The sequence below is a fragment of the Orycteropus afer genome, unplaced genomic scaffold, assembly GCF_000298275.1.
Source record: "Orycteropus afer afer isolate SDZICR_OR568_19922 unplaced genomic scaffold, OryAfe1.0 scaffold00874, whole genome shotgun sequence".
In the NCBI taxonomy this organism is placed as follows: Eukaryota; Metazoa; Chordata; class Mammalia; order Tubulidentata; family Orycteropodidae; genus Orycteropus; species Orycteropus afer.
Genome location: NW_006922461.1, coordinates 466,681 through 479,248, shown reverse-complemented (window position 1 = coordinate 479,248; position 12,568 = coordinate 466,681). Strand labels below are relative to the sequence as shown.

The following is a 12,568-nucleotide window of genomic DNA, read 5'->3' as shown; positions in this document are numbered from 1 at the left end:
CCGGCCGCTTAGGACATAGTCATGTGATCCATCATGAGAAACAACACTCACAAGTGAAGTCCAGCCAAGTTGACAGATCTTCAACTATCACATTCGTCTTTGGCTTTGGTGATTGGTGCGTAAACTTGAACAATAGTGCATAAAATTGAATAAATTTGAATTAACTGGTCTTCCTTGTAAGCATATGGATATTATACTATCACTGACAGCATTGTACTTCAGGATAGATCTTGAAACATTTCTTGTGATGATGAATGCCATGCCATTCCTCTTCAATTTGTCATTCCCAGTGTAGTAGATCATATGATTGTCTGATTCAAAATAGCCGAAACCATTCCATTTCAACTAACTGATGCCTAGGATATCGATCTTCATTTCATTTTTGACAACTTCCAATTTTCCTAGACTCATATTTTTTACATTTAATGGTCCATTTATTATTATTTTTTTACAAGGATATTCACTGTAGCTTTATTCGTAATAACCAAAACTAAAACATGTTAGGTTTCCATCAAAAAAACATGGCAATGAAAAAGAGTGAACATATAACAGCATGAATGGATCTTAAAATCATTATGTTCAGTGAAAGAAGCTTTAAATAAAAGAATATATACTGCTTTATTCCATTTATATCAAGTTCTACGACAAGCAAAACCAATATATGATGGAATACAATCAGAACAATGATGCTTCTGAGGAGAGAAGGTAGGATTTAGTGGAGAGGGGCATGACGGAACTTTCTGGGGGTAGTGGTAATATTTTATACCTTGATAAGGCTTTAGATTGAAACAGGTATGTACATTTGCCAAACACTTAAGATGTGTGCATATCTTAATGGTCCAATTATTAATGGATCTTTGCAGCTGTTTCTTCCCATTTTGAGTCATGCCACATTAGCAAAAGGAGGTCCTAAAAGTTTCATTCCATCCATATCATTAAGGTAGTCTCTACTTTGAGGAGTTAGCTCTTCTGTAGTCATATTTTGAGTGCCTTCTGACCCGAGGGGCTCATCTTCCGGCACTATATCAGACAGTGTTTCAGGGCTATTCATAAAGTTTTCCAGTAATATATCAGACAGTGTTTCAGTGCTATTCATAAGGTTTTCACTGGCCAATTCTTTGAGAAGTAGATGACTTCTTCCTTCTTCTGAGTCTGTCTTAGTCTGGAAGCCCTGCTGAAACGTGTCCACCATGGGTGACCCTGCTGATATTTGAAATACGGGCCCCATAGCCTCCAGCTTCCAGTAACACGCAAGCCACCACAGTACAACAAACTGACAATGAATGGTAGAAAGACATACTTAGGAACAGATTTTATTTGTAACCCAAGGACTTGCTATATTTGCTATGTTGTTTAAGTTCATAGTTTCCAGGAAAGTAGATTGTGTAATATGCTTTATAAAAGTATTAGAAGCAGCAAAAATGCTGCATATTTTTTTCTTTTTAACTTGTGAGATCACTTGAATTGTGTTAATCCATTTAGACCAACCTCTTAAGGCTGGTTAAATGTGGGTGCCCTTGGGCTTTATAAGGTGCTCTGGTGACGTAGTGCCTAAGGCATTTGACTGCTTAACCAGAAGGTTGGTGGTTCAAATTCACCAGCCACTCCTTGGAAGGAAGACTGGCCAATCTACTTCCATAAAGATTTACCCCTCAGAAACCAAAATGAGGTCACTATGAGTCGGAATCGACTCCGTGGCACTAAGTTTGGGGGTTTATGGCTTTTTTTGTTGTTGTTGTTAGTAGCCATTGAGTTGTCTCTGACTCCTGGCAACCTCACGTACAACAGAATGAAATGTAGCCCAGTCATGCATCATATTCATCAATTCACTATGTATTCTGAGTTCCTTCCAACCTAGGGGTTTCGTCTTTCAGAACGATATTAGACAATATTTTTCAATTGTGTATTACCTTTCCCTTCATCATTGTTAACATGTGTCTTCTGTCTAGTTTGTCCTTTTGTGATTGACTTATTTCACTCAGCTTCATGTATTCTAAATCTATACATGTTGATATGTTTTGCGAATTGTTATTCTTTCAATTTCATAGTATTTCACTGTGTGTGTGTGTCACAGTTTGTTTATCCATAAATCAGTTGATGGGTCCTTAGGTTGTTTCCATCTTTTTGCTGTTGTGAATAATGATGCAGTGAACATGGGTGTGCATATATCTATTCAGGTCACAGATCTTATTTCTCTAGAATATATACCTGGGAGTGTGATTGCTGGATAATATAGTATTTCTATTTCTAGCTTTTTGAGGAAGTACCATATCATTTTCCACAGTAGTTCTAACATTTTACATTCCTACCAGCAGTGTATGAGAGTTCTAGTCTCCCAGCAACTTTGCCATCATATGTTGTTTTCTGGTTTTTGTGATCCATGCCATTATTTCCCATGTGAGATGGTATATCATTGTAGATTTGCATCCCTCTAATGGCACCTAAGGCACTGGACTGCTAACCAGAAGGCTAGCGGTTCAAACCCACCAGCCACTCCTCAGAAGGAAGGTTGGGCAATCTACTTCCATAGCGATACTGCCTCGGAAACCCAAGGAGGGGGTTGCTATGAGTCAGGTCCAACTCGACGGCACATAACAACAACAACAACAATGGCTAATCTAGTGCCTAAGGCATTTGACTGCTAATCAGAAGGGTGGCAGTTCAAACCTACCAGCCACCCCTTGGAAGGAAGGTTGGGCAATCTACTTCTGTAGTGATACCACCTCAGAAACCCAAGGAGCGGTCGACTGTGAGTCAGGTCCAACTTGACGGCAGTGTGATCTGGTGATGAATAGTTAATGATCGCAAGCATCTCTTCATGTATTTGTTGGCTACCTGAATATCTTCTTTGTGTCTGTTCATGTCCTTTGCCCATTTTTAAAACTGAATTGTTTGTTTTTTTGTTGTTGAGATGTTAGAGTTTTCTATAAATTTTAGAGATTAGACCTTTGTCAGATATATTGTTGTCAATTTTTTTTTCACCCCTTAGGTTTTCATTCTACTCTTCTGGAGAAGCTTTTTTGATGAGCATAAGTATTTGATTTTTAGGAGGCCCCAGCCATCTAGTTTATCTTCTGCTCTTTTTGTATTTTTAAATTATGTTTGATAGTGTATTTATACCATATATTGCGGTTCCTAGGTTCCCCTATTTTTTTTGTCTATGATGTTTATGAGGAGCTCTGGTAGCATAGTGGCTAAGACACTTGACTGCTAACCAGAAGGCTGGCGGTTCAAACCCACCAGCCACTCCTCGGAAGGAAGATGGGGCAATCTACTTCCGTAGTGATACTGCCTTGGAAACGCAAGGAGGGGTTGCTATGAGTCGAGTCCGACTCGATGGCACATAACAACAACAACAACAAATGATGTTTATAGTTTTAGGTTTTATATTTTGATCTTTGATACATCTTGAGTTTTTGTGGATGGTGGCAGGTATGCATCCATTTCATTTTCTGCAAATGGATATCCAGTTTTCTTAGCATCACTTGTTAAAGAGACTGTCTCTTCCGCACTTAATGAATTTTGACCTTTTGTCAAAGATCAGCTATCCATTGGTGGATGCATTTACTTCAGGGTTCTCAATTCTTTTCCATTGGTCTATGTGTCTGTCATTGTACCAGCACTGGCTGTTTTAACTACCATGGCTGTATAGTAAGATCTTATATTGGAAAGTGTGAGGTCTCCTCCTTTATTCTTCTATTTCAGTAATGCTTTATTTATCTAGGGACTCTTTCATTTCCATATAAAGTTGGTGATTAGTTTTTCCATCTCATTAAAGAATATTCTTGGAATTGAGATTGGAATTGCATTATATCTATAGATCACTTTGTGTGGTATTGACATTTCTATTATGTTAAGTCTTACTGTTCATGATTATAGTGTACATTTCTATCTATGTCCTTTTTTTGCTTCTTGCAGTAGTTTTTGTAGTTTTCTTTGTGTAAGTCTTTTATGTCACTAGTAGGTTTATTCCTAAGTATTTTGTCTTTCTTGGGGGCTATCATAAATGGCCACTACCCATCTGTCAGTTTGTTGGATTGTGGTGTCTTGTGTGTGGCTATGATGCTGGAAGCTATACCACCAGTATTTCAAATGCCATCAAAATCACCCATGGTGGACAGGTTTCAGCAGAGCTTCCAAACTAAGACAGATTTGGAAGAAGGACGTTTCCGGGTCCACATCTGAAAAAACTGGCCACTGAAAACCTTGTGAATGTCAGAGAAACGTGTGATGTAGTGCTGGAAGATGAGCTCCACCTTAGGTTAGAAGGTACACAAAATATGACTGGGGAAGAGCTCCCTCCCCAAAATAGAGTCAAACTTAATGATGTGGATGGAGTAAAGCATTTAGGACCTTCATTTGCTGATGTGGCACAACTCAAAATGAGAAGAAACAACTGCAAAACCAAGAAAACCAAACTCACTGCCATTGAGTTGATTCCAACTCATGGCGACCCCCTTTGGGCTTCCGAGGCAGTCTTTACAGAAGTGGATTGCCCAGTCTTTGTTCTGTGGAGTGGCTGGTGGGTTTGAAACCACCGACCTTCTGGCTAGCGGTCAAATACCTTAGGCACTATGGCACCAGAGCGCCTTAAAACAACTGCAAACATCCATTAATAATAAGAACATGGAATTACAGAGTATGAATCTAGGAAAATTGTAAGTTGTAAAAAATGACATGGAACACATAAAGATCAATATTCAAGGCATAAGTGACCTAAAATGGACTGTTGTTGTCCATTTTGAATCAGTCATATGGTCTATTATTACTATGCCAGGAATGACATTAAAGAGGAAGGGCATCTCATTCATCGTCAAAAAAAAAAAAAAAAAAAAAAAATTCAAGATTGGATAATATCCATATTCCTACAAGGAAGACCAGTTAATATGCCTGTTTTTCAAATTTATACACTAACCACTAAAGCCAAATATGAATAAATTGAAAATTTTTACCAACTTCTGCAGTCTGACTGGAGCCCTGGTGGTATAGTGCCTAAGGCATTTGACTGCTAACCACAAGGCTGGCAGTTCAAACCTACCAGACACTCCTCGGAAGGAAGGTCAGGCAATCTACTTCTGTAGTGATACTGCCTCAGAAACTCAAGGAGGGGTCGCTATAAGTCAGATCTGACTCAACGGCAGTGGGTTTGGTGGTTTGGTTTCTGCAGTCTAAAACTGACCAAACATGAAGTCAAGATCTATTGATAATTACTGGTTATTGGAATGCAGAAGTTGGAAACAAAGAAGCAGCATCAGTAGTTGGAAAATATGGCCTTGGTGATAGAAATGATTCCAGAGATTACATGATAGAAACCAACAACTATTTGCAAAACCAACAACTTACTCATTGCAAATACCTTTTTTCAACAACATAAATGGTGACTATACATGAAGGTTTAAGTATACATACTTCTGGTCTTGATTATTCTTTCTATTGTTTTTGTTTTTTCTGTTTCATTTATTTCTGCTCTAATCTTTGTTACTTCTTTTCTTCTGGTGACTGGACTGCTTTTGCTGCTCTTCTTCTATTTGTTTGAGTTGTATGGTTAAAGGCTGGTGGTTCAAACCCACCAGCCACTCCTCAGAAGGAATATTGGGCAATCTACTGTAGTGATACCACCTTGGAAACCCAGGGAGGGGTCGCTATGGGTCGGATCTGACTCGAGGGCAGTGAGTTTGGTTTTTTGGTTTTTCTTCTTTTTTGATGTCTGTATTTATTACCATGACTTCTCTTCTGAGCACTGCTTTTACCATGCCCCAAAGTTTTGGTATGTTGTGTTTTCATTGTCATTTGATTCAAGGAATTTTTTTTATTATGTTTTTAATTTTCTTCTATTACTCAGTAGAATTTAAGCATAGTGTTATTTATTTTCCTTGTATTTGATTCTTTTTTCCTTATTCTTCCTGTTACTGATTTCTAGTTTGATAATGTTATGATCAAAGAAAATGCTTTGTAGTTATTTCAATGTTTTTGAATTTATTAAGGCTTGCTTTGTTGCCTAATAAATGATCTCTTCTAGAAAAATGATCTATGTGTACTGCAGAAGAATGTGCACTGTGGTGCTTTTGAATGAAGTGTTCTGTATATATCTGTGAGGTCAAGTTGGTAGGTTGTTTTATTTAGATCTTCTGTATCTTTGTTGAGTTCCTTTGTAGTTGTCCTGCCCATCATTGGGAATGAGAAGCATCATTTAAATTTGCGTTTTGTTTTTCTCATACACTTTAGATTTGTTTTTAAAATTATTTCATATCTGGATAATTTGAGATTATTAAGAACCTCATTTTTAATTTGTAATAAAACTTTACAACTCAATTTTTTCAACAGAATGTAAATAGCTGTTAATAAAATCTTAATAAAGCAATACAGACCCAGATTTTTGTCATAAAGAACTATTATTTTCTAGATTTTATATATTACTTGCTATTCAGCAGTGTCTTATGAGTTCTCATATGTCTTGGTATTAAAGGACATTATAAAATAGTATATGTAGAATATACTAAACATTGTTCTTTCTTTTTCTCGTATAACTTTCTCCATAAATGATAAAATGAGAAGGGAGAACATTTTGCCATTCATTTTTTTTTTTAAATGTAGCTAGAAAAGAACTGACTACAGAGAGATGTCTGAAATTTTCCTCTTGAGAGAAAGATGTTGAAAGTGTCTGGTGTCATGTATGCTTTTTCACATTTCACTTACTGTTACTTGGATACATCTGACTCATGTTCAGGACTTTCCTCACTCACAGAATTCAGTGCTTATAAACTATTTTGCTGTTACTTTTCCCTATAATTTCTACTAAGAATTAAATAAGACATAAAGACTTGCAGCTGATTAACATAGCTGTATCATAGCCACAGCCCCAAGAAGCCAGCTGTACTGTTCCTGAATCATGATTGCTAAAATTTGAAGTGCAGTACTTAACTCCCTCAGGGATGTAATTACTTTCTCCAGGATACCCAGGGCTTGGAATTACTTAAGCAAAAGCATTTCATTTTGTTCTTTTCTCTGGTGTGTGGCAAAGCAAATTGCATTTATAGCAACTTTAAATTCCAGTGGCCTGGTCTTTGCTGGCAGACAGTAGCAGGACTGGCTTGAGGGATGCTGCTGGTGAAAATCAAAGAGCTCAGCAGTTCTGCTTTGTGCTATCCTTGGCAGAAAAAGTTTTGCTTCTTATCATCCCATCTTCCTCCACCAAAAGCCCAAGAAATAAGACTTTATCAGTGGTTAAAAGTACTGAAAGTGCCATTATAACTACCAAGGGTACCGTCCCATTTCGTTTTCCTGGTGACTGAAGGGACTTAAACCAGAAAGGATGGATGTGTAGCTTTTTCTGAAGGACAGTAGAGTTGCTCCCAAAATACAAACTTAAAATACCACTTCTGAATGTCTTAGTTGTTGAGAATCGACTGTGACATTATTTCCACACTTTCTCTGTCCTTCTACAGGGCTGATGTTTTTTACCCCCTCTGTTTCAGGACTCATCGTCGGGGTGATCCTGAGATATGGCACTCCTGCCACCAGTGGCCGTGACAAATCCCTCAGCTGCACTCAGGAAGACAGGGCCTTCAGCACCTTATTAGTGAATGTCAGTGGGAAGTTCTTCGAATACACCCTGAAAGGAGAGATCAGCCCTGGCAAGATCAACAGTGTAGAGCAGAATGACATGCTGAGAAAGGTGAGCAGGGGACACTCAGCCATTATTGCCTGACATGAGTTTTATTTCCTAACTCTGTCTTGACTCTGTGAAGAGAAATTTTTTCAAATTCCTGGAATATAAGTAACATTCCTGGCTCTCAGTTTTGGCAGGCAGCTTTTGGGCTGTGATGAGAAGATGAAGGAACCAGATTTGAACCCAAGCCTTTCAGCTTGGTGACCACCTTGAGCTTGTTAGGATTAGGAGTCGACATGGGGACTGACTGTGCCGTGTGGTTGTACATTCCCACACAGCTCATCTCCTTAACTCCCATTTCTTCTTTACTATGTGTGTTATCCTTGCTGTGGGTTAGAAATTGTTACTTTCTTAAAATAATATTTAGTCCACTTTTACCTTATTTATTCATGGTTCAGAAGTGTAATTCTTAGTTCTTCATTGTTCTTTTCCTGTGTTCTACAAATGTTTATTGGGGAGTCTACTCTCATTGGTGGTTGATGCCAAGGGCTTAATGAATCTTCAGGGGAAGAAGGCCTTGTTTTAAGAATGTAAGCCCAAACATTTTTATCATTTGATGTTGGAGGCAGGAAAAAGGATTCTGTGTTTCCTCACATGGGTAATTTCCAGGATAAGCAAGAGATCTGTATTTGTTGACATACATTTCATTACTTTATAGACCAGAAGTTATCAGCAGGAAGGCTTCTGCAGAGTGGTCTGGGGAATCCAAGTTGCAGGGAGCCTCCTTTGAATGTAGAACAAAGCTAATGTGTGTGAAGGCTTGCAGTCAAGGCAGAGTGTACTTCTTGCTCTCAGAATTGACTCTAATCCTTAAAAAAAATTTGTCTTCACCTAGAGCATTAAACTTAGCCTAGTTTTCTGTATTCCTAATGGCAGTACTAGTGTACTCTTTAAAACCTTCTAAATAATGAATAGAATTTCCATAAACACTGGTGAAATTAAATGCAGCTGATAATGATTGTTGTTGTTGTTGTTATGTGCCATCAAGTCGGACCCGACTCATAGCGACTCCTCCTTGGGTTTCCGAGGCAGTATCACTACGGAAGTAGATTGCCCCATCTTCCTTCCGAGGAGTGGCTGGTGGGTTTGAACCACCAGCCTTCTGGTTAGTAGTCTTAGGCACTATGCTACCTGAGCTCCTAGAATAAATACCATGCTAATGGCTATTTTAAAATGGTATGTTGAACCCTTCATACTGGGTATAATAAAGGGGAAAAAAAGGGAAAAGATCCCGGCCTATTTCCATTTTGTAAATTATAATAGAAGATGAAGTTAACTTTTGCTCTATCATCTTAGAAAAAATTCTTATTCAAATTCCCTCTGCTTAAAATTTTATCACACAAAGCAGAGGTGGGAGAACAAACAGGATTGTTATTGCTAGTTGAAAGAAGAGATATGTTGGGGCATCTTGGTAGGTGCAAAGAGCATTGGATTGGGTGTCAGAAAACCTTTGTACTAGTTTGTACATTACTAGGTGACTTCCAGCAAGTCCCACCCTCTGTGTTCCATGTCCTCATGTGAGGTCGATCTTGTTCAGGAGTCTCTTAGTGGTACAAATGGTTAATGCACTTAACTGCTGACTGAAGGGTTGGAGGTTCAAGTGTACCCAAACGTACACTTGGAAGAAAAGCATGGTGATCTACTTTTGAAAATTTAGCCACTGAAAATGGTATGGGTCATATTCTACTGTAACACGTGGAGTCACTATGAGTTGGAATCAGTGGCAACTGGTATTACTGACTGAGGTCCCTTCTCTTTCTGACAGTCCCTGCTTTTCAGATGAACTTTTGTCTTCAGCAAGAAGAAAGAATAAAATAGAATCCGAAAGAACCATTCTACTTTTAATTAGACATACTAACATTTCCAGTTTCCCTAAAAAGAAAACTTTACTTTTAATAATTAGAATGAAGGTTTAAAATAATTAATTCAAATAAAAGCCAATAAATGTACCAATATGAATACATTCTTTAAAAAGCTTAGCAGGTTTATAGAATGCTTAATTCATTTTTAGATATGATAAAACTTTGCTGTTTGATAGCTTCAGAGTGATTTCCCTACATCAAATCTACACATAATTTCATTATCCTTAGAACTGCTGAATTTATGTTGATGTTTGGGAAGCTGCTAGCATCACTGGTGACTTTGATCTAGCTCACATTAAGTGCCACAGAAGGCTCGTCACTCGAAAGAGGATTCAATTTAGTAGAGTTATGTCTGTAAATGATTCTATAAGAGGATCCAGGAAATAAAAAATCATGATTGCATCTTTTGTTGCAGTTAAGCCTTTATAAGGATTGATAACAATCAAGATATTTTCTATTTCTTGTTTATAAACATTAGCCAGAAACTTTCTGTGGGTTCTCAAAATTGTTTGGAGCTGTTGTGTCTTAATATGTATTCAAGCAACATATGAAGGTTAGAAGTCAGTAGTATTGTGGGGAGAAGACCATATTAGTCCACAAGGGAGGTTGTTCAGTAATGAGTCCATGTTTTCCCACATTTACGTTATTTGCTCTAAAATATTCAAACCTAAGTTAATGGTTTAAAATATTAAACAAATATTACAGCACTGTTGCCATCAAGTTGGTTTTGACTAATGGAAACCTGTTATAGTTCTTATTGGTATTAAATTAAATATTGGCTTTTTTCTTTTTCAACTTTTAGGTAACATTTGATCCAGAGGTGTTTTTTAATATTCTACTGCCTCCAATTATTTTCCATGCTGGATACAGTTTAAAGAAGGTAAGAGGCTTTAGCCAGTATTGATTGATTGATTGAGCATTTGTGGAATATATGCAGCAAAATGTACACCAGTTCAACAGTTTCTACATGTAAAATTCAGTGACATTGATTACATCCTTTGAATTATACAACCATTTTTACCCTCTTTTTCTGAGTTATTCTTCCCCCATTAACATAAACTCACTGCCCCCTCATGAAGGTTCTGGAGCAACAGAAGAAAAAGGAGAGTCAGGAGTAGTAGGAGGTAATGGAATATGTGGCTAACTGCCTCCATGAAAAATTGCCTTCTTTGCCTTGAGACCAAAAGAATTGGATGGTGCCTGACTACCATTACTGAACATTTTCATGGAAGATTTTATAGAAGATTCCTGATCAAAAGGAAAAAATACAGAGCAGAATTTAAAAATATTATGAACTCCAGACTTTCTGGAGCCATGAAGTCTAGATGAATTCCTGAGATAATCTCTAAACCTGTAACCAAAAATACCACCTTAGGTTTTCTTAAAACCAAACAGTCTTTTAGCTTAACTGGGAAAAATGTCTGCCTGGAGCACTATGCTCTTTTAAGAATATCTCTATGGGATCCAATTGGCAACAACAATTCAAAAGATTAGAAGGAGCCTTAGGGGACAGTGAGTTGCCGGTATTTTCTTAAAGTGTGTGAATCTTTATGGTAATTTACCTACATAATTATTTATTTTGCCTTCTCCCAGATTGCTTATTATTGTGTTCTGTACCTGTTCAGAGATTATAATTGATTCATCCTCAGTGATTAATTTCTGTTTCAAAATCTGAACCTTTCATACATTGCTGGTTGGAATCTAAAATGGTACAACCACTCTGGAAAATAGTTGGGCAGTTCCTTATAAAACGTGAGTTGAAATTACCATATGACCCAGCAATTATACTTCTGGGTATTTATCCCAGAGAATGAAAATTTATATTCACACAAAAACCGTATACATGATTGTTCATAGCAGCTTTATTTGTAACAGCTCCAAACTGGAAACAACCAAAATTCCTATGATAAGTGAATTGTTCAATAAAACTATGGTACATATCTTAGAAGAATGTTCACCAATAAAAAGTATCAAACTATTGATACATGCAATAACCTGGGTGTATCTCTAAGAATTATGCTGAGTGGAAAAATGCCAATCTCAAAAGATCACATAAAGTATGATTTAGTTTATATGGCACTCTCAAAATGACAAAATTATAGGGGCGGGAAACAAATTAGTGGTTGCCAGGGACTAGGGATAGTGAGAATGTGGAGACTGGGTGTGACTATAAAGGGGTAAAAAGAGGGAGAGCTTTCTGGTGAAGAATAATACTGTATTTTGATTGTGGTGGTGATTACTTGACCCTACAAATGATAAAATGGCGCTTTATATACATATAGTGTTGTTGTTGTTATGTGCCGTCGAGTCGGCCCTGACTCATAGCAACCCCTCCTTGGATTTCCGAGGCAGTATCACTACAGAAGTAGGATTGCCCAACCTTCCTTCCGATCAAATTCCCAGTTTCAATCTTGTACTATAATTATGTAAGGAGTAATCAATGGCAGAAACTGGGTAAAGTATACACAGGACTTTTCTGTACTATCTTTGCAACTTTTATAAATCTGTAATTATTCCAAAATAAAAAAGTTTTTTAAGAAATCTGATTATCTTTATTATTATGGGTCATTGTGCTTGGCAGTAAGGTTAGGCCTAAGCCTCTAGTTTACAGTGAAGGTGGCTCCCTTTTCCCTCCGTTGTGGGAGTATTATTTGAAAATTTTGCCTCTAAAAGGGCCTCCCTCAGATAACAACGCAGGAGCTTGTTTCGTTCTCTTTCTGAATAAGGACTAAAGGGAAACTTTTTCAGTCAGCCTAAGAAAAAGAGAGATTGACTGCCATCAAAAGCCAATAATATTCTTATGAACTAGAGAATGCCCTCCAAATTAATGAAGCTCTACCTAGATCAATGAAGAAAAAAGGGAAAGATTAAAAATTCCCTGTATTAGGAATAAAAGAGAGAACATCACTACAGACCATTCAGACAATAACAGGATAATAAAAGAATAGTAGTTAACAACTTTAGGAGCTCTGGTAGCATAGTGCCTAAGGCACTTGACTGCTAGCCAGAAGGCTGGCGGTTCAAACCCACCAGCCAC

At 37.5% G+C, this 12,568-nt stretch overlaps 1 protein-coding gene across 1 annotated transcript in view; it reads left to right on the top strand.

Moving 5' to 3' along the window:
• The first annotated feature begins 727 nt into the window (after window positions 1-727).
• SLC9A7 (solute carrier family 9 member A7) overlaps window positions 728-12,568 on the top strand; it is a 111,959-nt gene continuing 100,118 nt past the window's right edge. Inside the window, exons 1-3 of the mRNA XM_007958204.2 lie at window positions 728-752; window positions 7,476-7,675; window positions 10,334-10,411. Coding sequence (XP_007956395.2) covers window positions 728-752; window positions 7,476-7,675; window positions 10,334-10,411 — 303 coding nt within the window. The remainder of the gene's footprint in view (window positions 753-7,475; window positions 7,676-10,333; window positions 10,412-12,568) is intronic.